The sequence below is a fragment of the Centroberyx gerrardi genome, chromosome 20 (genome assembly GCF_048128805.1).
Source record: "Centroberyx gerrardi isolate f3 chromosome 20, fCenGer3.hap1.cur.20231027, whole genome shotgun sequence".
Classification (NCBI taxonomy): domain Eukaryota; kingdom Metazoa; phylum Chordata; class Actinopteri; order Beryciformes; family Berycidae; genus Centroberyx; species Centroberyx gerrardi.
The window spans coordinates 2510633-2535337 of NC_136016.1; the positions used below are offsets into that span (position 1 = coordinate 2510633).

Sequence of the window (24705 nt, forward strand, 5' to 3'; positions counted from 1 at the left end):
ACAATTTACTGTGAATTCAAGATAATAAAGATGAGATAATAATAAAAAAAAATCAGTGTTTTGGGAACAGTGCCCTTGGATTGGCAGACAGGGGTGGTGGTCCCCATTTTCAAAAAAGGGGACCAGAGGGTGCGTTCTAACAATCGTGGAATCACACACTATGCCTAGGTGCTGGAAATGAGACTTGACCAATTGTTGAACCTAATGTGGAATGTAATGTGGATTCTGTCCTGGTCGCAGAACAGTGAACCAGCTTTTTACTGTCTCACAGATGGAGGGCTCTTGAATTTGCTAATCCTGTCTACCATTTGGTCCCTGTACACGAGAGCTGTGTTCGCATTCTTGGCATTAAGTCAAGCTTGTTCAAGATGGGCATCGGACTCTGACAAGGGTGCACCTTGTCCCCTCTCCTGTTTGTGATATTCATGGACAGGATATCAAGGCGCAGCCGAGGTCTGGAGAATGTCCAGTTCGGTGACATTAGGGTGGCATCTCTGCTGTTTGCGGATGATGTCATCCTTTTGGCTTCATCGGACTGCAATCTCTGATGTGCATTTGAACAGTTTGAGATAAGCGTCAGCACCTCAGAGTCTGAGGACATGGTTCTCTCCTGGAAAAAGGTGGCCTAACCCATCCAGGTGAAGGAGGAGCAGCTGCCCAAAGTGGAGGAGTTCAGGTATCTCGGGATCTTATTCACCAGTAAGCGTAAGAAGGATCATGAGACTGGCCCAGTTAGGTGTATCAGCTGCAGTAATGCAGGCATTCTATTGGACCGTGGTGTTACAGAGAGAGCTGAGCCACAAAGAAAAACTCTCGATTTCCGGTTTACCTTAGTTCCGACCCCAAGGATGCCCCTTTGGAGGTGTTTTTCGGGCACGATCGACTGGAAGGAGACCTTGGGGTAGACCTTTGGGTAGACGCTGGAGGGACCACATCTCCCAGCTGGCCTGGGAGCTGCACTGCTCACCCTACTGCCACCGCAAACCTGACCTGGATAAGTGGCTAGAAAATGGATGGATAGGATGGATGGATGTTTCCCTGAAGCATGTTAGCACTAAGGCCAGTTTGCTCCTCTCTGTCACTGATCTGTGTTATATCACTGATTGATATAACACAATAGCGATTCAATCTATAGTCAGTTCATGGAAGCTATTATATTTGCTGTTCTAAACACTGTGTCTGGTAGCTCTTTCCCGGGAAAAATCCTCTGGCGTACAGGAAGTGAAGTTAGTGAAGAAAAGAGCGCCACCTACAGAAACTCAAAATGTATCAACAGAAAATCCAAGGAAAAAGACGTAGATGGAGACGGAAACAAAATCAAAAACACCACAGCAATGAGCGTTTGGCACCAAAAATGGAGACAAAATATGCAGATTACCACTGGTTGTGACTTTATCTTGTTGTAAGTCAGTTAACAAAGATGAGTAACAGGATGCATATGGAAAACTCAGTCTAGGGACAATAGCCAGAAGTTACATTTCACAGTTATACCAAGGGACATAGAGAGGAAGTTTATCCTACAACAAGGAGAATGTAAGCCATAACATTCAAGGAGATGATTCATTCATGGCAGCTTGACAGCAAAGTCTGGCTCATCAGTAAATACTTTGAATCAGACAGAAAAAATATTACATATTATGACAAGTATAGTATGTATGTACATTAAGAGCCCAGACAGAAATCTTCGGAACTCTCTTTCTCAGAGAATGCACGTTTACAATGCAAAGAACAAACATTTGCATCTTATTATTTTCTATAATATATTCTATGTATCTTATTATTTTCTATGATGAGATAACGTTTCTGTGTTTGTTAACAGCTATCCATTCATGAACCTACAAAATCCTCAGAAAGCCCCTGCTCAAAGAAAGCAGCTTTTTAATGCAAAGAACAAACATTAGCATTGCATTGTCTCCTGCCGTTGCCCTTCGAGTTATGCAGACATTTTTTCCAGCGGGCTAATGAATTTTCATCTTTGGCCGGGATTGTTAGCGTTCTTTGAAACAACAACAGAGTTCGCTTCATTCTCTATGATGGCCCAACTCAAAGAGGCCACAGGGGGCAACGAATAAAAGACTCCTCATATCTTGAACAGTGGAATACATCACAAAATAATGACAACTGTGATGAAAAAGAACAGGGTGCGTATTGACGGAACACAAAGGCCACGTTGACTGGTTGCAGTAAGTGATCCATAAGCAGACTGTTGTCATTGTCTCATTGTCTCAAGATGCTGATTCCAAAGAACAGAGGAATATGTGTGTGTCTCTGTGTGTGTGTGTGTGTGTGTGTGTGTGTGTGTGTGTGTGAGTGTGTGCGTATGTGGTGTGTGTGTGCAGTTGCATCTGTGCATATTTGTGCATACCTGTGTGTGAGTGCGCACATGCACTTGTACCTCCGCGAGTTTGTGTCTGTTTGTATCCATGCATATATGTGCAAAATGTGCATGGAAGTGTGTGTGTGTGTGTGTGTGTGTGTGTGTGTGTGTGTGTGAGTGCGTCTGTCTATGCTAATTCTAGACAGCCAGAGAATCACTTGCTCCATTCAGAGTTCCTTGGCTGCGGCTCTGAGGAAGGCATGATGAAGCTTGCTTGACTTCTCTGCAATGTCAGTCATGCACATTTTAAACAGCCAGGGAATAATGTTGGCTTTATGTCCAGGAAACTGCAGTAAATGCAAATCAGATCTCAGACAAACAGGGGTTTTTCTAAACTTTGTCCTCAGTGAATGCACAATTTTGAACAATATTTTTCCTTGCAGCTTCAACTGCTGTGCCATGGGACCCAGGACAATAAAAATATGTAAATGCTCTTTTCATGGGAAAACCCACCAGATTCAAGCCTGCCACCCATTTAAAGTAGTTTAGGAAACACTCAAGGCTAGTCTGACAAAATATCACTTAAATGTAGTTCAGTGATTCTCAACCTTTTTCATATCAAGGACCCCTAGTAGTACACATTAGAGCCACAGACCCCAGATTTCGTCTCTCTGATCCAAATCTGAGAATATTTTTATTGTTAGATATGATTTTGTCCAGAATTCCATGACTATCTGTATTGTAGGTAGAGAGATAACAGTCAAACTATGATCAAAACAGTCATTATTCTACATTCTCTAATTGTGTTATTTTCTTGTAAATTAAATAATGCTGAAGTTTAACACTTCATAAATTTGCTGGGGACCCCCTGGAACCCCCTCAAGGACCCCTGGTGGTCCCTGGACCCCACGCTGAGAACCACTGATGTAGTCTACCACCCTACAAAAAACCTTTATTTAGCCTATCTTCTGCTGCAGGACTATCTGCAACATAACATATTTGTACAAAACTGATATAGGGCATATCATTAAATTTATATCTTTAATTGGTACTGTTTTATACATTGCCTACTGTTGACTACATTGAATTTTTGCTGTATTTACTAAACTGATCAGCATGATATTTTCACTGTTGATGATGTTAACAATGATGTTGTATGTTGTCCACTGTTGTGTATAAAGCATACTGTTTTGTGGCCTTGGCAATATATGGTGTCATATTACATACTGCACTTATAGGAATCATACATTATGCATACACATTTTTTTAACCATTATTTATCTAGGGACAAACAACTCTCCAATCACTAAAAAAATCAACACTTATTAACTTAACACCACCCCAAGAACTATTTCAATGTACATCATTATTAAAGGTAAAATGACTCTTTATTCATTGTTGTAACTCTGAAAGCAGCAACTTGTATCTCAAATCAGTCATTTTATCTCAATAACGAATTCATATTTCCTTTCATTCAGCCTTTGCCTTTCTCTCTCTCTCCCTCTTCCTCTCTCTCTCTCCATCACTCTGATTCATTCATTCACCTAGCCTTTATCTATGAATTGAGGGAGCCATATCATTATAATAGACTTCATTCAGCTGCGACCTATTCATCACCCCCCCTCCTCCTCCACATCCCTCACATTCTCTGCCCTCCCTTTCCTGTTATTAATATTGTTTTTATTTCTATTAAATGTAATACAAATAATACTTTTTATCTTATTCAAATGTTATTAGTATTTTCATTCATACTGAACAATTGTTCAGATTGTTATGTGTTATCAACTCTCTCTTATCTTTCCTGTCGCTCTACACTGGGCACTTGTAAAATACAAAAGATTAATCTCCCATTAGAAATGAATTGTGAAAAAAAGGGTAAGGTTGTTGTGGCTATCAACGTTTTTCATATCAATGCTGTAGCCTATTAAAATTCATTATTAATTGACTGATTAATTGCTCACAAGTGTAGATGTTTTTTTTCCTTTTGTTCCCTCCAAGATCACAAATGTTGCCGTCATGACTGAATGAAAAAGATGTCGATGCCATTTATATTTTGATCTATATTTTGTCCAGAGTTCCTTCTTAGCTAACTCGCTCTCTGAAAAGCTCCGCCCATTGAGGTTTAACTCAACCAATGAGATTATTTCTGCCTCCAGAGCAGCTCTGCCTCCGAGAAATGCTTGCAGAACTAAAACTACAATCTGCTCAGAGTAGAATCAAGAACGACAGATAGAGGTTAGTTTTATAGACTACTATGTCTCTGTCTGATCCTCTGGGATTTCAGATGGAATGAAATTAGCTCAATGACTCTCACCGCACGCTTTATCTTATCTAGTTTCAGAAAGGAGGATGGGTTTCTAAGCAACATGGTTTCATCTTCTAAAGCAACGACAAAGTGTGCAACAAAGTGTGTCTAACTGAGTCATCCCGACAGAAGTGTGTGTGTGTGTGTGTGTGTGTGTGTGTGTGTGCGCGTGTGTGCGCGTGCGTGCGTGCGCGTGCGTGTGTTTAGACCTATAATGAGCTGGCCTCATTATTTCTCAAGAGGATGTTGCTTCTTTGTGTCTACCTCACTCGTCATGCATCATGCATAAAGGTGAACCCAGTACTCACACACACACACACACACAAAATAAATACATGCATCTAAAGAGGTACTCAAACCTAAACCCACCCACAAGAGTGCCAACTGTTTAATGGCGCACAAGTGAACAAACACACACAAACACACACACAATAGGTAAGGTACATTTGTGTTTGCGATGCTGGTGACTCAGCCATGTGTTTTGTTGTTGGGTTCACGAGGCTCACTTCCTTCCCTCCACTTCAGAGAGCAGAGAGAGACAGAGAGACATCGTTCAGTGACAATGAAAAATGCCTTTTTAACCCTTTTAGATCACATCCCCGGTCATGCTGTGCACCTATTTAACAATATATGCCAAAAAAAATACCAAAAATCAATTTCATTGTATTCTTATATCAAAATTCAATCATGGTTTCTTCCTGTAAAACAAAATATGCCGTGTGCTTACGTAAGCATGCCCGTAACTAATTTCAACCAATAATATCATGACATCCACCCATCAATCAATCTTCAACTTTTAGCGCACAGAGCTAAGAGGCTAAGATTCATTAGTTAGCTAGCTAGCAACAGCATGGTACTTCGGTGTGTCTTCGGGTGTTATGACACACCCACTTTTCAACGTTCAAATCAAATTCCTCCCAACGTTATGTCCCGCCTGTCTTTCCTGTTTCACTCGGAAATACGTCACGATACGGAAGTTAGATACTCTCGAAATGCCGTTTCATCTCGACTTTAAGGACGGCGGCCATGTGGGTAACCTGTGTAGGTGTGACGTAGTTAATCTGGTGTTATGTGCGCAAATGAAGAGTACCGGTATGTTATCGCAGCCACATGCTACAGGTAGTAAGTTATGGTAGCCAGGGGTTAAAGTGGGATTTGGCAGGTGGGGGAACCCTGTCTCCGGGGGGGTAAGATACATAATTGGTGGGGGGGTCAGAAAAAAATAGTAATTTAAAACAAATTTCCTGCATTTCTACACCACCTAACCTCTTGGATTAAGTCAAAAAACAGCAACCCTGTATAATGTTAACCAAAAATGTAAAATTATGTTATATTACTAGATTTCAGCATTGAGGTGCTTACATTCATGATTTTGCATAGGCATACTAACCTAAAAACCTATTATTGGGAATCTTGAGAAAGTTTCAGAGCGACAGACACAGAGCGTCCCCGTAACCATAGTAACTCACTCTCACTCCTGCCTGCGTGCGCACGGCGCGAGAGGAGAGGGAGAGACGCAGAAGAGCCGCTGACTGAGATTACTCTGAGCACCATGCATGGGAATAAATTACAATATAATAGATTAGTGTATATTTCTCGCTATTCAGATGGTCTGAATAACTCTCTGCTGCACGGCGCTGCTCTGTCTCGTCTCGTGCGCTGTCAGTGTCTCTTTTCGCGCCGCGACGTTATCAGTTATGAATTTGTTTTTCACTGCGTGAGAAAATGGACTTGTGGTGTGAGAGCGTGTGAAAAATGTCAATTGCGTGAGTCTCACGGTCAATGCGTGAGAGTTGGCAGCCCTGTGAACTCGCTTGACATTATTATGTATGAAACTGCTAATCAGATTTATTTACTTATTAATCGAAAGTGCCGGAACGCCGTTCCGCATCGTTCCGGCCCACTTTAACCCCTGATGGTAGCCAGTGTAAGTGTCCAGATAAGCTCAGGTTGCAGGGTAACTGTGTTAGAAGGCCGTGAATTGTGGTCGCTGCTGCAGAGGAAATAAAGTTCCTGTTTATGAACGCCACCTCAGCGTCTCGCTACCATCCTTCATCAGCAGAGTTGGTCCGGACCACTAAGGCTAGTTACCAGCTACGAGACAGGCTAATAACCTACATTAGTCTAAAGAAACCAGTGCGCTCCCAATTACGGTTCGGAGCCCCGGAAGCTGGAAAAGGTAACACTTGTCAGTCATGTAAGAAATTTAGTCTATTTGTAAAAGCAGGTTATGACCATAAATTAAAAGAATAAAGCATCCATAGGTTTTGGAAATGTTGGTGGCAGGCTAAATGATATGCAGGGACTTTGCCACAGGGTTTAATGAATTGACATGCCTGATTTTAGCCTCTCAAATAGTGCAAAAGAGTGTAGACATAGGCTATTTTTTTCCCAATTTATAATCTGTTCATTGTGCAGGGTCATAACAGGTGTGCTATAAGGACCTCTACAGGTCTATTCCTTTTCTAGTAGTTATAACCGAGAATTAATGAACGAGCCAATTTGTCCTGTGAGCTCAAATCCTGATCCTGATTTAAAATATCATTAGGTTTCCTAAAAGTCTCATAATCTTGAAAGGGAAAAGAAAGTGAGAAAAGATGATTAAAAAAGATGATGAAAAAAAGATTGATAGAGGATGTGATGGAGGGAGGGGGGAGGGGTGCAGAGTTCAACGGCCTGTCTGGCCTTCCCCTCTCCAGCTCTCATCCTCCCTCAGGACCTTTGGGAAATGTAGTCTCACTGAAAGGCAGGTGAATTTATTTTTTATTGTTACGGGCATGTCAGTGTAAATCTTGATCTTACACAATCATAAATCCATTTCTGTGAGATGATCTGATCGTACGGTACGCCACTGTTTCTATTTACACACAGGAGAGTTGTGTTTTTTTCTGATAAAACTCTATATCCCATGCTGCCTTGCGTTTCGTGCGCAGGCTCGGTGTGCGCGGACGAAGAGGTGAGACAGGGTGGAAAATGACTGGAGGGAGGCTGTTATCTGGAGGTGGAATTATACTTTATCATCATGGACTACACTATGTTTTCATGATAAACGCATTTTTGTTGTGTTTGAACGTGGACTTACCGACCCGGGGTGAACTTTGTTGAGATTCGAGGAACTGCAAGGCGTTTTTCTTAGCAGGGTCGTTTCTTATTTGCGTCTAAGCAGAGCCACAGCAAGCAACACCGATAACCGTTAGTTTTTTTCTGCAACCAAAATGCCGCGGGACAACAAAACTCCTCTTATCCAGAAGATAGCTAGACAAGCCTATGACACGTTTAAAGGCATGAACGCCTCTGCCAACGGAGATAATAAAGGCTTTTCGGACAAACAGAGTGAACTCATCGCGTTAGTGACCGCGGTCAGGGCTGGCGACCTGAAAATTGCTCCCCGGAAAACGAAGCCGGGCTCCGGGGCGGCGGAGCTCCAGAGCCCCCCGGTCACCTACATGCACATCTGCGAGACGGACGCGTTCAGCATGGGGGTTTTCCTGCTGAGACCCGGTGCCTCCATCCCGCTGCACGACCACCCGGGCATGAACGGGATGCTGAAGGTCTTCTGCAACACATGTCTTTCAAACATAGACACACTGTGCATATGTATGGCCTTCTGTAGCCCCTATACGATCCGTTCTCGTATGGAGAGAACGTGACGCCAAAATTCATTCAAAAATCTGGCAGTTTAAAGTTCTTTTGCTGAAGGGCAAACGCACAAACATCTTAGAGCATAACTTAAAACTGTACGAATCATAAAGGTCTTCTGGTAAGTACGGCATACAAGTGATCCACCAAGCATCAGTTTATTTAGTTTTTATTACATAGTTTAAAAGCTCAACTTTTAGAATTGATTCACACTGCTCGCTACCGCCCTCCACGGTGTATTTTGTTGGAATAACAGGCGAACAATTTATAAAAGTAGACATTTTATTGAAATAAATGCTGTTTGGTGTGTTTGATGTATGCCGAATTGAAGAGTGGTTCCTGGATGGATTTGTTAAAGCTCTTATGTCATGCTCTAGGTGGTGTGTACCTTTTCAAATGGAGTTTGTCGTGACGTTTTCTCCATACAAGAGACAACGGGATGAACAAAGCATTCTATAGACCTGTTAATGTAAACATGACACACATGTACATCCTGTGTGTGTATCTTTTACATTTACATTATTTTATTTAATATTCGTCTCATTTGTTATATATTGTATATGTATATATACAGTATGTTTCCACTTATTTCTCTCACTTTTCTACTTACTACACACGTGCATACTACACATATTTCATATATTTGGTATATGCGTCCTACTGCTGTTAATTTGAACACCATCTTAATACTGTAATCCATGCTCTATCTGACACTTGTATTTCATGTATCCTGCATAACATGTTCTAGTGTTGATTTGGTCCCTTATTGATATTACATTTTTCTTTGTCGTGTCCTACTGTTATCTGCAAACTGTTTTCCCCACAGGGTTCATAAAACCATCTTATCTTGTGTTAAGGTGCTGTACGGCAAGGTGAGCATCCGGTGTTTCGACAAGCTGGAGGATAACCTGACCGTCACCGCCGCCTCACCCCGCTTCGAGCCTCCTCTGGCCCCGTTCCAGACCGGCTCCCTGCGGCGCGCGGTGCTCCGCGCGGTCGGCGAGTACTCGGAGGACAGCGGGCCGTGCCTCCTCACACCACTGCGGGATAACCTCCACCAGATCGACGCGGTGGAAGGGCCGGCCGCTTTCCTGGATATCCTGGCACCGCCGTACGACCCGGACGACGGGCGGGATTGTCACTATTACAAAATCCTGCAGATAGCAATGGAGGGGGGAGTGGATGTCAAAGGCAACCAGGAGGGAGAGGGAGAGGAGAAGGAGAAAGATGAGGAGACGTGGCTGCTAGAAATCCCCCAGCCGGAGGACTTCTCGTGTGGCGGGGAACCCTACCCAGGCCCTGCAGTTTCTATCTGAATGATTGTGGGAGGAAGCGGACTGCAGTATATAATCATAATGTAATGATAATAATGTGATACTCCATCGATCCCCATAGGGAAATGCTCTTTTCTCTTGCCCCCCTCCACAGGGAGGTCAAAGGTCAGGATCAGTACCTGGAACTGGTAGGGATTCAGTGCCTTGCACAAGGACACTACAGCAGGGCTGATGCTTGCAGACACGGGGACTTGAACCCAGGTCATGTGGCTGAAGGACAGGCTTTGTAACAACCTGGCCACCCTAACGCCACATACAGCATAACGACCACTGAGTTGCCTTCCAAAAACCTTTAATAGCCTAGTCGTCACTGGGACAAGTGTGTCCTAGTATTGTACCTATTGCTGAAGGACCATTATGTTGCTGTGTAGACGTGTGATAATCATCAGCCAAACATGATTTGGAATGGTGGAGTGTAACTACACAATCGCTAGGCTTGGATAGCCGTTTACACCTCATTAGGTAAGGTTGAACATTTCACTCTGCTACAGAGGACTTCCAAGTACTGAGGTGTCTTGATGCCAAAGCCTGTAACGTAAATCGTCTATCTGCCTTATTTGTGAATACTGAATGTATACTTCTAAAGAGCGCCTTTCCTATCGTACACCCTCATGTCTTCTTCCAAAGTGCACACACTACATTATATTCTTTATTTTTTTGTTTTTAATTTATTCCAAAGAACATGGTTCCTACACAGGTCTGGAAAGCCTGCAAAAGTATGGGGGGGAAACTGTTGATTGTAAGATGCACATTACTACACATTTTATGAGGTAGTATACTCACGATCATTTCACATATTGTTACTTCTGTTGTCGTAAAGAATAATCTTAATCTATGCAGTGATGTGGCCTATATGATATTCATATTGCCCAGTCACAATCGGCGTGCATCATCTTAAAGACTGGCCAAAATCTCCAACATCAGTCAAGAAACTATATGGTCAAAGAAAACGTTTTGAAATTTGAAATGGAAAATGTGTAGGAACCCTGAAAAAAAAGATTTGTATGGTATACAGTCACCACATGTTACTCTTGCTTATTATTTTTCAACGTTGCAGCTGGATAAAGCTGACTATATCACTCCTGTCTGTGTGTGAGCTTACTTTAGCCTATATCTTAAGCCTTCTTGGGCCTACATAAGATTCCACACAGTTCTACATCTATCCTGATTCTTTTATGATTCTATTATTCTTGTGTTGAATGTAATTGGAGCAATAAACTAGATGGGAACATTCATGTAAGATCTTATTGCATGTCGTTTTTCTTAGGACTACTCTATCACTTGTGAATTTACAAGTCAGGGGGAAAATGTCTTTGAAAGAAAGCCACACTTGTTTAAAATTAGAGAAGCCTCCCCATGATTTTGCGCTGTTGGAAGAGGAAAACATGGGTTTCCTCAAAATCAGAGTCAAGAGTGGTCATTTTTTGTTTCTCTTGAACTTGCTCTTGCATGGCATCAGCATAAAGCTTCAGTTCCAACAATATTTCATATGAGGAGAAACACAGGACACTTTGTTGTTTCACAGAGACGTGATTCTATGTTTAAAAAATAGGAAAGGCAAATTACATACATAACGAGCAGTTTAAAAATCCAGGCTAGCTAAGAGTGTCTATTCCCCATCTCTGGCAACAGCTAAATTGTTATGACTGCCTTCCTTGATTCCCAGAACCCATTAATTTAATGGCTGATGACGTCAAATTACTCGCTGTTCCTTGCTCCAACCCCGCTATGCTGCTTAGAGACGGAAACTTTTTATCTCCCAAAAGTTAACTTTGATCATGAGGCAACCCTGGCAACCCTTTTTCATCTATCAGATTGTGGTCACAAAGTGGATGATGATGGGTTTGTGTGGCCCATTTTATTTAAGGTTTGGCATATACAGTATCCTCCATGGAAGGATATGACCATAGAAACCTAAAGATCCCCACAGCAGCCGTATGTCCATCCCTGTCAAAATGTCTGGGAGCAAGACACTGAGGCCCTGTTTACTCCACAGATGCCACTACTGGGCTGCCAGTGCCCTCTGACCCCTCTGGTGTCCTGCATACATGTTAATGTATCTTAGAGGGGGTTGTAAAACAACTAATTGAATTAAACTGTAATATGGTGACTGAGTACTCTAAGCATTTTTCTAAACTTAAAATCACTCACTAACATGACCATGAAAAAGGCCTCTGTGTAGCACAACTGCATTTAATACAGTGAGTGTACACAATATTAGGACCACCTGTTCTTTCCATAAAACAGACTGCCCAGGTGAAAGCTTGGATCACTTACTGATTTAAATCCACTTCACTCATGAGGGGCGACATACAGTATATTGAAGTAAGGAGGCAGATTAAGTGGCCTTGAAAGCCTTGAAAATCCTTAAAAGTGTGTGAATTTGAGAAAACGAAAACAATGCCTTAAAAGTTTAAAAATGATTGAAATTAATGATGTGACCTTGATTTCTTGAAAGTCCTCTATGATTTGACCAATGTCATGTCTTCTCCAAAACATCACAATTTTACGTCCTTTGAATTTCACCAAAGAAGACCTTGAAAGTGATTGAAAAGTCCTTGAATTTGATGTCCAAATGCATGTGGGAACTCTGGATTTAAAAAGGAATTTTAAGTCTTGATACAATTAAGACTTGGATTGTGCAAAAGGCATTGTAATTCAATCTAAGGAAGGTGGTATAAAAACTTTTTAGAATCAGTGTTAAGCTAAACTTAACATTCCCTCCAAATGCATTTTGCTGACGACAAAGTTGTGTCAATCCAATTATCTCTGAAATCCTATCTAGCTTCAGTCATTCTTTCCAATTATTTTTGGGGTGCTTTCTTAGACTGTAGTGAAGAGGGGAGGAGAAATGGGAGAAAGACAGTGGTCATGTTCCAGATATGACTTTATCTAGCAAACTGAACCTCCAGGATGCCCCTCAAACCTCGTTGGGTCCATCCTCCTGAAGTATTCTGCTATTTTCCCCCCAATCCTTCTTACAAACTATTTTGTAATCCTAGTAACTATTCTACCACAACACCAGGACTGGTTCTTGACATTTACTAGGGGTGGGACAATATACAGAAATTCAATATATTGTAATACAAAAATGTGGCAATACGTATCATGGGGCAGAAAAATGAATCATGATATTAGCTATATTTCAGACTTTGTTGTCATTGAACTTTTATTTACTACATCATACTGTGGTTGTATAGAATGGTGAACCCCATATCACGTATCGAATCGTATTGTGAGATAAGCATATCGTCCCATCGCTAACATTTACCACCCAAACTCATGGGGAATCCAACTGGAAACAATGGGTTCGGGTTGGATTGGGCTGAAATTCGCACTTAATTACTTGGGTTTGAGTTCAAAAATGTTGTTGGAAAAATACTATGATCAGCAGTTATTATTAGCAGACTTTTGGCCTTTAGTAGGGTTTATGTTCACAAAAAGGCCATTTACTCTTTGGACTTAGTTGGAATTTTTTAATTTTGGGGGTTTGGGTCAGGTGAAGCTCAAATTTTCAGACTTTAGTTATATAGATTCTGTCTCTGACCGCAAAATCTTAACTATATTCTGTCTCCCCTTTTCTCTACCCCTTTATCTGCATTTGAACAATTAATTTCCAAAATGATCTCTTTACCCAACTTCCATCATTAAATCCCTCTAAAATGTAGAGGATCCAGTGGATAAAAGTGAGAAGTATTTAAATTGCCCACTACCCTTTTAGCAAGTACCATCATTTTGTGCTTTATAGTTTTGTAGGTGTGACTCTTTCAAATGCTGGCTGTTACTTTGGAACAAAACTCTTCATTTAACGTCGGAGATTTTGAAGCATGCGCTCCCTCTCCAGTGTGCCCTCTGCTTTAACTTGACTGACAAAATGGACATTGTTCAACCAGTGAGCCTCGGCACCAGCTGTGGAATCGCTGAGGGGGCATCTGCAATGTGGCATTTTCTCAACTGCAGAATTGGAGGGCATCTGAGGGAGATGAAAAACTGTGGGATACTATAAAAGTGCGGACGCCGTGCCCCCTCATGCCCCCCGAATAAGCCGTCAGAGGGTCACTGCACACCACGCATAGACAGAAATCAATTGAAGATTCAGAAACTGAGTGGGAGAGCACAACACAGCAGGATGCTCAGAGGAAGGAGTCTTTTTTTAATAAACAGAAAAAGCCCACAAGCTCTGAATCTAACTTTCTATGGAGAAAATGTCCACTGAGGATCAAGCACTCCATTAAAGCTCCATTTTCCTAAAGCATGTCACAAGGAAGGGATTTTTCAGGTTTTGTTTAAAGATTCCAATTTTTTTTGGACACAGACCTCCCATGGTTTCCTAATGAACATTCCCATTTCCCTACCTCCACCCCCCTGCTTTATTGTTTTGTCCTGAGTGATTACATCCTTGAAGTATTAAAATGATCTCAGTTTTTGTAGTTTACTGGAAGAGCAATTGTCCTAGTCTCTGGGAAACCCAATCAAGCTCTGGTAAGTTTTAGTTAGAATTCATTCCATTAATGCATAAGTCATCTTAATCTTGATTGTGATTCTTAATTTTTTGTAAGGTATGTCATATACAATATCTATAAAAAGTATTCACCCTCTTCATATTTTGATGTTTTACAACATGGGACCGTGATGGATTTAACCAGGCTTTTTACCAATGATACTGATAAACAGAAAAAATACTCAAATTCTAAAGGGAAAATGGATTTCTGCAAATTGGGCTAAATTATAAATACAAACCAGAAAAATAATTTTGTGAATATTCAGCCCATTTACTGACACCCCTAACTCAGCTCTAGCACAATCAATTGTTTTTAGAAGTCATTGTTGTATTTGGTTCCTTATAGGTTCACACTGCCCAATTACAAGCAAACCATGGCTTGTAAACTGAAGTCACATGGACTCACAGTAGCTTGTCTATTGGACAGAGATTTGGTGAGGGGGGTCAAAACAAATCTGATTGCAGTCCCTGTAACTTTAGTTTAGCATGATGGACTTGTCTGCACTCTTTGCTGCAACTGACATTCTCTGGTGTTCATACAAGAACATATGAAGAATCAGTTGAATAATGACCATCAGTCCAGACTTTGGACTTTTGCTATGCTAGGCTTTCCAAGCATGAGGAACAGATGTCAACATCTGTTTCCTTATACGTATAATACCTTGCGTTTTTGGGTGTAGTTGGTTGGATTACGTTCTCACGCCTAACAAACCAGACCACAGTTCTCTTGTTAGAGGACTGAGACTCGTAATTTTCAGGAGTCTCGGTTCAGTTATTTGGTGCCATCCAAATTCCAATGGCTTTATTCTCACCTGGCCAAGCAAACTGTACTAAAGAAAGAAACGCTTCAGAGTTCAAATAAACTGCTCCAAACATGCTTTGTGTGAACCCTAAGTCTGCCCAAAACAGGTCCTCTTCAGTAATTGAGTCTCCAGGCAAAGAGCACTGGCAAGGGAGGCCACAAAGAGGTCTATGGCAAAACTGAGGGAGTTACAGTCCCTTACAGTTGAGATGGGAGAAACTTTGCATGCTACGACTGCCCAGGCACTCAGTCTCTGCTTTATGAGAGAGGGCAAGAAGAAACCTATTGAAAAACACTTATGAAATCTCAGTTTGCCAGAAAAGCGGGTGGGAAACTCTTGAGACCAAATGTTTATATGGTCTGATGGGATGAATATCAAGCTTGTTGGCCTTAAAGCTATAATGTGCAACGGTTCGCCTTGAGACAGGAAGTGAATTGTTTGTCCTGCCCTCTTCCCCTTCAGTTCAGGTTTCTACACCCCAAAACTTGTCACTCATCTCGGTGAGCTGTCTGCCTTGAAATAGCATCTAGTCTGAGGCTGAGGTAACCGGCATCACCAGGACGAAGCAGATGGATGCAGATGATACCCACAGCAAATGGTATACGCCCCTAAGTGTCCCAACATCATTGAAAAGACACTTTCAGGCAAACAGGGATTTAGGCATGAACACACAGGGTCACAGACAAAAAAGTTGCATATTGCAGCTTTAACACTAAAATCTAGGTTGCACCGTGAGCACACTATCATGAAACATTGATGCTTCTGTGCAACAAATTACAAGGAAAACCTGGAGGAAAACTTGTTGTAATCTGCAAGAGAACTTCAACTTCAGAGAGGATTCCTCTTCCAGCAGGACAATGACCCCAAACGCAGCCAAATCCAAACAGAAACGGCTTCAGAACAAAAAGGTCAATGTCCTGGAGGGGCCGAGCCAGAGCCCAGAGAATTTGTGGCAGGACTTGAAAATTGCTGTTAATTTCTGGTTCCCATCCAACTTAATAGATCTTTGGCAATTTTGCCAAGAACACTGGGTGAAAATCATTATCCAGATGTGCAATGCTGATAAAGACTTATCCAAATAAAGTCAGAGCTGTAACTGCTGCCAATGGTGCCTCTATTAAGTACTGACTCAATACTTCAGAAATCAATTATGTTCTGTTTTAAATGTATAATTTAGATCAACTTGTTTGCAAAAAAGCCAAAATAAATCTATTGTCATCCTGCATTGTAAAACAATATGAAAAAGCTCAAGGGTGTGAATGCTCTTTATAGCTACTGTATGTCAGTATGTTTAAAAGTGCTACACGTACATTTTAAACATCAACATTGTCAAATTAATTGTGATACCTTGGTATAAGTACCATAAACAAATGAAACCATAATGAACACGATTTATCAACTATATCTCAGCCCAGTGGTAGGCTAGTGTTTCTCCAAATTTTGACCACCTCTTCCATTTTGTGCCATAAAGCAATTTGTGCTATAAAGCAATCCAGACTGGTGGCAAACAATGTCAAATGCAGCGTAGAGGCCGGTAGAGGCTGCCAGTCTTCTCAGCGATAGTCTGTTTATGGTAATTGTGCTAATCAAAATTAATGTGGTAATGATTTATTGATGTTAAAATGTTACACATAGCACCTTTAAAGAAATGGATAGCGTAACGCAGAAAACATAATGGCATATGAAATATAAGTTGGGTCAGGTAGTTAAAGAGACCATCCTGTAACTTGAAGAACTTGATCCCAGCCAATGTGTCACCCACTCATTTTTAGTTTTCAGCTGAATGCATAAATTCTGCAGCGCCTGGATTCACATAAAATATTTCCAGGACACTGAAGATATTCATGTCTGCATTTTCACAAACGCACTGCTTGGGAATTCTGACATTGTCTGGCTGTGTATCACACCACTGAAGGCACTGCGGTTTCTCTCACCCCTTCAACCAGGTCAGTGGCTGTGGCTCCAATTAAATACAATTACAGTCAATTTGCAGAGTAAAGTGTATCAGCCCAGTACATCAGTATGGGGCATACTTGTGGTGCTGCTGGAACAAGAAAAGCCATTGTGTCGTCCGCCGCAAGTAGAGATGTCAGAGTTGATCTGTGTGTCTTTTATCCCATTGTCTACTGCTCTGAATGTATGAATCCATCAAAGATTTTTAGAAATTGATCCTGTTCTGCCATCAAGCAGGTAAAAGTTCTCATTCAATAAGACAATACGACATAGCAAGGGCAACAGTGGACGTTTACTATCGTACAACATAAAACAACAGCATGGATTGTCAATGAAGGAGGGTGAGGGTGATGAATAATGGAGTCCTTTGTTAAGTTCTTGACTTTCTACAGTATTGGTCATTTGTTCTTGTGGTCAAGTTGGTATCATTAGAGGAAAGATGTTAGAGATAACTGTACTTGCCTTTTCCACAGTGTTTTGGGGACGGTAAATGACGGTAAATGTGTCAAGGGACGGTCTCTGGGGGAGAATGCTTGTTTAAAGAGCCTGAGTTCTGTGGCGAGCCTAACTTTACTTGATTTTTAAAAAAATGTAAGAACCTCTGCTTTACCAAACCCTAACCCTCACTCTCTGATCTAACACAGAAAATCCTATTTTTGGTGTGAATGCTGCTTAGCTTCTACTGTTAAAATGTCAAGGTTGGTATTGTTGCATTGCAGTGCTGCATTGTATACACATTATTCCTGAAACAAATAAAACTCAGAAAATGTCAAAGCTGGGTGCTTTGTTGATAAAGTATCTTCTTCTGCACAGAGAAAAGTAACACAAGGCACTTCAAAATCTGTTGGAAAGTTTTTGTTCAGTTGATTTATTATAATAGAAGGTTCAAAGCTTGACGTCGTTCATGCCCAGGATATACTGTCAAATCACAGAAAGAGAGGTGAGCTGACTGGAACACGGTGAACAAGTGGATAAAGTGGAATTATGTCCCTCTATATTACCACAAATTAACAAGTACATCTCCTGTTAAGTGTAGATTTAGATTTAGATTTACACTAATATAATCACCTTGGGGGCGTTCTGGTGGATCAGTGGTCTAAGATGCGTACCATGTAACCGTCCTGGATTGGAATTCGACCCAGGTCCTTTGTCGTATGCCATCCCCCTCTCTCTCCCAGTCTTTCCTGTGTCTCTGTACTTTGTACTGTATAATAAAGGTGAAAATGCCCAAAAAAATTATCTTAAAAGAAAAAAATCACCTGAGCGAACCAGGTCGTGGATAAAACCTGAGTCAGCAATTTAATGGGCAGAGGTAAAACATGAGTTATGGAAAACCCAAGTATTACAATATCAAACAACAAATCAAATATATAAGTATATATGTATAAAAAATCAGGGTATGGAAGCTGAAAGGGAATAGTCTTATATAAACTTTTTGACAGGTAGGAGGTAAAGAAGGGTTCAAAACCATCCCTTGTTACCTACATACAAAAAAACAAGGGTTATTCAAGGGTTCATTAATATGTTAAAATTTAAATATGATATGTTAAAATGAAAATGATTCATTCTGATGAATTCTTAAAGGGTTCTCTACAGCACCATGGCACAAGCCTAAAGAACTATTTTCTGGTACTATATAGAACCTTTTTTGTTAAGTTGTTAAGACTATACACACTTTAGGGAAATGGAAACAGCTGACCATACTCCTGAAAAGTGATCGGGCGTCATTCAGAATAAAAGATTGACAAGCCTGAGTCGGTGATTGATTAGGCAGAGGTAAAGCATAAGTGATCAAAAAATGAAAACACAATGAAATATCAAGTCTGCTATCAAAGAGCAAATCAAAAATGTGTATGCAGCGCTATGCTTGCATGAGGCCCCTAGGGTGCACTTTTACTGACAATTGACTTCATTACAGTATGTACTAGAGACCCTTATTTTGTGAGCTTCCATCACCTTATATATGGGACATAAAACACAATGGACTCTGTTTCAGCTTCCTCTTAAAACTCCTCTTATAAGCCAGTTGAATAAAAGGCATGTTGAATGAAAATGCAATGTTTTCATTTTTATTCCTATATCCTCCCAAGTACTATGTTCCTCAAAGATAACACTTTTTTCATTGCCTTCTCTTCTAAAATATGAGCATTTTCTTAGAAAGAGGTAGCCTACAGTGCAGTTGAAATTTAAATAGAGCTGTTTATCTGAGTCTTTCACATCTTCATGGTCAGGTCAGAGGTTGGTTCATTCCACAGATGCATCCAAAGAACTTGACAGCCCTATTGGACTGTCAAGTTCTTTGCACTATCGTGCTCCAACTTTACAAGCTGTGGATTTATTCCATTTTATTTAAAACAAAATATTTGCATGTTAGATCACAGATCCCGCTTTGGTGTTTGTGTAACCTTGTGATAAATAAAAAAAGTGAGTGGGTGAAAACTCTGAGTCAGAAATGGGTGACGCAACGTGGGACTTACCCACTTTTATTTTCCAACATCAGCAGCCTATGTTTTTAAGAATATGGTTACAGGTCTTGTTGTTTTCTGCTTTCTTGGCATGCAGATGAATGAGCTTTCAGACTGTCAGCCGGTTTCGACCCCATGACGTTTTTGGGGCTATATGTGCTTTACAGCTCTAAATAATGAACCATACAGATGCCACGTGTCTTAATCATCATCACACATTTAATGAGTCTCAAAACAACCACAAACACAAACGTCAAGTCGGTATGAGTTCAACTTATTTACATCCCATATTGTTTTACACGTGAAACCACAAGTTCTTAACACGTTGAGTTACACGACACGAACTGTGTACAAAAATATAATATATCCCAACTTTCCATATTAAATGACAAATGTACATTGCATTCAAAGCGTCCTTGGATCAGTCAGTGTACAAAAAAAAGACACAGAGCAAGGCACTAGAGGGGGAACATAGCAATCAACAAACATGTTAGAATGAACACTTTGTCAATTCAATAACTTAAAACACATTTTTTTTCCTTTTCAAAAAGTTATTGCAGTTGTTTCACATTTCAGCGTGCAGCTTATTGCACGTTTAACGCCTGTTGGCCATATTAAAATTGTCCCCTTTATATTACAATGGCCCTTGTATATTGTTATGAATTAATGGCTATATTTACTTGTATGTTCAGTAGACTGTGCAGACAAAGTGCATTCGTGTCAGTCTCTCCATCCAACTCGGCAACGGGAACGGGGGAATGTGCGTAATTGTGCGTAATTGCGCACGGCTGCACTCGGCTCGCAGCTTTTGTTTATTCCCACCCCGGCGTTGAGGCTACTATCTTTAGTTCACAATAATATCAAAATCATTATTTGATAGTACTGTTCTTTTAGGGGGTTAGTGTGCGCCACGCTGCCGGTGTGACAACCGAGTTTCCCAGTGACAACTATGAACAAATCCCGTTGGCTGCGCTGATGCCCCCGGACACTCGCTCCAGACCGGAGCTGGCTGACGAAGATGACGACGAGGAGGAAACGGTGGAGGACTTCCTCTCCTTCTGCCTCAGGTGGATCTTAGTGTGCCGCTTCCTCTCGTCGCTCCTGGCGAACTTGCGGCCGCAGAAGTCACAGGCGAACGGCTTCTCCCCGGTGTGCGTCCGGATGTGCGTGGTGAGGTGGTCGCTGCGGCTGAAGTTGCGCATACAGATCCTGCACTGGAACGGCTTGTGTCCCGTGTGGATCCGGATGTGTCTGGTCAGCTCGTCGGAGCGGGAGAAGCGTCGGTCGCAGCCCTCTGCAGGGCATGGGTATGGCCGCTCATGGATGGGCGTCTTGCTGGGTCGGTTCGGGTACTTTCTGGGCCGCAGGATCGGCCGCAGGGGCAGGTTCTGTGGGCTGTATGCAGAGGGAAGCCTCGGCGGCCCTCCCTCGGAGCCACTACCACCCGGACCTCCCAGCGTAAAGTTCCTGATAGTGTTCAGCGGGGTCAGGGGCGGGGGGACGCGGAATGTGTCGAGCGGGCACGGGCCGAACGGTTTCCGGTCCGGGATGCCCGCCGCCTGCATGTCCCGCTGGCAGGCCGGCTGGAAGAAGCCCGAGTAGTCGGGGATGATTGGGAAAATCCCCTGCGCGTCTGAAGTGCTTGGCGGTTTGGGCGAGGAGTAGGAGGGCGGCGGGTAGGAGGCGATGGGGCAGGTGGAGGTGGAGAGGAACGCCGAGGGGTCCTGGTAGACCTCCCCGCAGCCCGTGGAGTAGGGAGGCGGGGGGGAGTAGAGGTGGTGGTGATGGTCTATCTCTGCCTGGTTCTGGGCCGCCATGGTGCAGCTCAGAGCTCCGCTGGAGAAGTGATGGGGAGATCCGGAGGAAACCGGGGAGGAGGAGGCCGAGGAGGAGGGAGGAGGAGGGGGAGGCGGCGGGGCCATGCCCAAGATGCCCGCCGAGACGATGTTGATGACTCCCTCGGGGTTCCAGCTGCCCGGGTACTGGGAGTCGATGGAGAACTTGCCCATGTAGGTGAAGGTCTGGTTGCGGTGGGAGGGAGGCTGAGAGAAGCCGCTGGAATAGGAGGAGAGATCCAGCGAGCGCTTCTCCACGCTCATGTCCGCGCTCATCAAGCCATCTGCAGATACAGGCAAAAATAAATTAGCAAAACAGACCCATTGATGATGATGATGATTAAGAGTTCAAGGAAAGACGTTTTTTTTCTGCGAGAGGAAGACGCATCAGACAAGCTGGTGCGTCCCCGTTCCATTACGCACGGACTTCACACACACTTCGCAGCTGTGCGTCCGGTGCGCTTCAAAACACAGTCTATAAATTTTACTCTAAGCCAAGTTGTTATTAATACCCAAGACATTTCAACAAAGACTTGATATGTTATGAGAGTTGTTCGTTTCAATTCTTCCGCATGTGGAGCACGTTGTAAACTTTGTTTTTCCACAAGTGCTATGTGAATAAAGTTTATCATTACTGTAATTATTATTATTGTTCTGAATAGCCACACAAGTAATTTATTATAGGTGAAATTTTTAAAAAGCGTAAACTTGCACAGGCTACTTTGCACAGACAAATAAACCACATTTACTCTCGAAAAGTGTAAAACCGCCGCAGTCGCGACAGAGTCAAGCCCCGATCTCATCTTACCTGCTGCTCCGTTCATCTGGTCGTAATGCCCTCCCAGATCGGTGTTGGGGAAGATAGCAACGGAGGTCGGTAAGCCGGTGGCGATGTCATCCACCGAGTACACGGTCTCGGCTACGGGGTGCAAGAATCCCCCGAGACTCACCGGGACTTTCTCCAAAGTTTTCGCCGTCATTGTGGAACGACTACCGAGTTTGCTCTCTCTGTCTGCTCTTCTGACAATAACTGTCTGCCAACCGAGCCAAGTATGTAACTTGAACGGTTTACCACTGCATTCCTCTCTCTAGAACTGCACCGACGCGGCGTGAGAAGAAGCCCGTGCGTCTGATTCACTTCATGCGCTCCGGATGATAAAGTTAACACGGTGTGTACAGACACAAACACTGTCATTGGGAGCAGGGGCCCTGGCGCTAGTATGTATATATGGGGAACCTTTTGAATACGCCGCCACGTCATTACCCAAATAAGGAGTGGGAGGGTGGCAGGGAGAGGCGCTGCGAACGCCGATTGGCTGGGAGGCCTTGTGACGACGTCAGAGGGAATCACTTGTCAATGGAGAACCCGCTTCTCTAGGAGAGATAAAAACGGACTTTTTCCACTCGCTGGTAAACCATGATAAACTTCTACACAGCAGTATAACAATGGAATTATTAGTTCTAACTGCACAGTAGCGGAGATACAGTGCTCTAATACAAATATATTGTTTATTATACTATTATAAGTATATACAAGTGTGTGTTCTCTATCTAATCGCACTCCGATATCAAACGAGGAATTCCGGTTGATCTGCTTAAGCCATAAAAGGTTTCATCCGGTGAATGAAGAAACACCCCCTGCGTCCATATTTGGGGGGGGGATTCCGGAATATGAGCATCGGAAAATGACGAGTTTTACCGAGCTGAGAGAGAGAGAGAGAGACAGAGAGAGAGAGACACGGACCAATGAGCTGCCATGGCAAAACCACAATCAAATGAGTCGGACAGAATCACGGAATTTACACCTTTGGGTGCGTTAGGGTGCATGGGCTCGGAAACTTTTGTCAGTCTGATTTGACTATGCTTTAGGAAAGAATAGGTTTGGTTTGCTGGGGAGTTATTTATAGTTATAGTTGGTTATTTATAGTGATCAGAAAGAGGAAATAATATATAGCGCCGTTGAATATAAATAGATTTTAAATGAATGAATAACTGAATAAAAATGCTAAAACTGAACATGTGGCTTCATGCACGATGATGAGGATGAGGATGATGAGGATGAGGATGATGATGATGGTGGTGGTGGTGGTGATAATGGTGATGCCATTTTCTTCATTCTATGGTGCATCAAAAAGCTGGACAGAATTTAATTAATTTCCTAATTATTTCTGACATTATTTCTTCATCAACATATTTATTATAGCATATGACGTTAATTGGTCACAATATGTCTTTCGAAAATATATTATTATATTAAAGCGAACGGACTTATTATTTTAACCTGCTACTATCGTTTACCCTCATAATTATTGTGATTACTAGGCCTATTTGTTACAGTTATGATTTGTTTACTCCCTGGGGAAGTGTTGCCCTCCGGTGGCCTCCTGAGGAACTGTGCATCTCTCTCTCGCTCTCGCTCTCTTTCTCTGTCTCTCTCTCTCGCACACACACACACACACGCACACACACGCATACACACACGCACACACACAAACACAGGTCGCGTAGAGTTGTTCTGGTCTGTTTGATTTGGTAAAGTCCCTCCGTGGGTGGAGAAAGTTGACAGACAGAAAACAGAAAATATCGGGGAGATGCGTGGAATATAATTTCCAGTGTGTGTGTTTGTGTGTTTGTGTGCTGTGCGCCCGCATCAAACAATTACCACTGTCATGTTGTGATCTAAATATAGATGTATGACTGAAGATAGGATGTCACACTTGAAAAAGTCCCAAAGTTCTCTGCTGAGGTCAGTGGAGGAAAGAACCCTCACTGACAGGTCAAGAAAAACATATTAATATAATATAATATAATATAATATAATATAGCATAATATAATATAATATAATATAATATAATATAATAAGGGTTCTGCTACATACTTGCACTACTGCTACTACTACTACTAATTGTACTACAACTACTAAACAATAATAGTAGTACTACAACTACTAAAAAATAACAACAACAACAACAACAACTACTACTACTACTACTACTAGTAGTAGTACTACTACTACTAGTAGTAGTAGTACTACTAATGATACCAATAGTGCTACTACTACTACTACTACTAATGGTACTACAACTATATAATAATAATAGTACTGCAACTTCTACTGCTACTACTACTACTAATGGTACTACAACTACTACTACTAATATAATAATAATAGAACTACAACTACTACTACTACAACAACTACTACTGGTACAACTACTAATGGTAACCTACTACTACAACAACAACAACTACTACTACTGCTACTACTATTAATGGTACGAATAGTGCTGCTACTGCAACTACTACTACTACCAATAATAATAATAATTCAAGAGGAAGAAGAAGGGCAATAATATGCAATCAATTATGCTTTTTCTTTGCGCCTGTAGATACGTGTCTTTACACTGAACGTAAGGTGTGATTAATGAAACATTTAACTGTGTTTTATTTTAAACAGCCTCGGCGCATAGCGTTCACACACACACTCCTCACATCCATCAATGCGGTAGTCAATAAACACTGTCAATAACAACTCTATTCATTTAACACGTC

General features: G+C 42.0%; 4 protein-coding genes across 4 annotated transcripts in view; 1 reads left to right on the forward strand and 3 right to left on the reverse strand.

Moving 5' to 3' along the window:
* The window catches only part of LOC139918094 (NHL repeat-containing protein 3-like), a 296510-nt gene that overhangs the window by 218814 nt on the left and 52991 nt on the right, over positions 1-24705 (reverse strand). The window lies entirely within an intron of this gene.
* The window catches only part of exoc6 (exocyst complex component 6), a 458194-nt gene that overhangs the window by 28881 nt on the left and 404608 nt on the right, over positions 1-24705 (reverse strand). The gene's annotated exons all lie outside the window — the stretch shown is intronic.
* On the forward strand, positions 7596-10830 carry adoa (2-aminoethanethiol (cysteamine) dioxygenase a). Its single transcript, XM_071901219.2, has 2 exons — positions 7596-8173; positions 9119-10830. The coding sequence occupies exons 1-2, from the start codon at positions 7838-7840 to the stop codon at positions 9575-9577; spliced, it is 795 nt and encodes a 264-aa protein (XP_071757320.1). The 5' UTR covers positions 7596-7837; the 3' UTR covers positions 9578-10830.
* Positions 19306-22307, reverse strand: egr2b (early growth response 2b). The gene is made up of 2 exons (XM_071901215.2): positions 21961-22307; positions 19306-21436 (listed from the first exon to the last, which is right to left on the reverse strand). The coding sequence occupies exons 1-2, from the start codon at positions 22130-22132 to the stop codon at positions 20265-20267; spliced, it is 1344 nt and encodes a 447-aa protein (XP_071757316.1). The 5' UTR covers positions 22133-22307; the 3' UTR covers positions 19306-20264.

What these genes read in the sequence shown, in the direction of transcription:
- egr2b (XM_071901215.2), bottom strand. Translation starts at nt 22,132, where the DNA reads ATGACGGCGAAAACTTTGGAGAAAGTCCCGGTGAGTCTCGGGGGATTC. An exon ending in CCAGATGAACGGAGCAGCAG is followed by an intron (nt 21,437 to 21,960) that starts GTAAGATGAGAT and finishes CTGTATCTGCAG; the next exon opens with ATGGCTTGATGAGCGCGGAC.
- adoa (XM_071901219.2), top strand. Translation starts at nt 7,838, where the DNA reads ATGCCGCGGGACAACAAAACTCCTCTTATCCAGAAGATAGCTAGACAA. An exon ending in GCATGAACGGGATGCTGAAG is followed by an intron (nt 8,174 to 9,118) that starts GTCTTCTGCAAC and finishes TCTTGTGTTAAG; the next exon opens with GTGCTGTACGGCAAGGTGAG.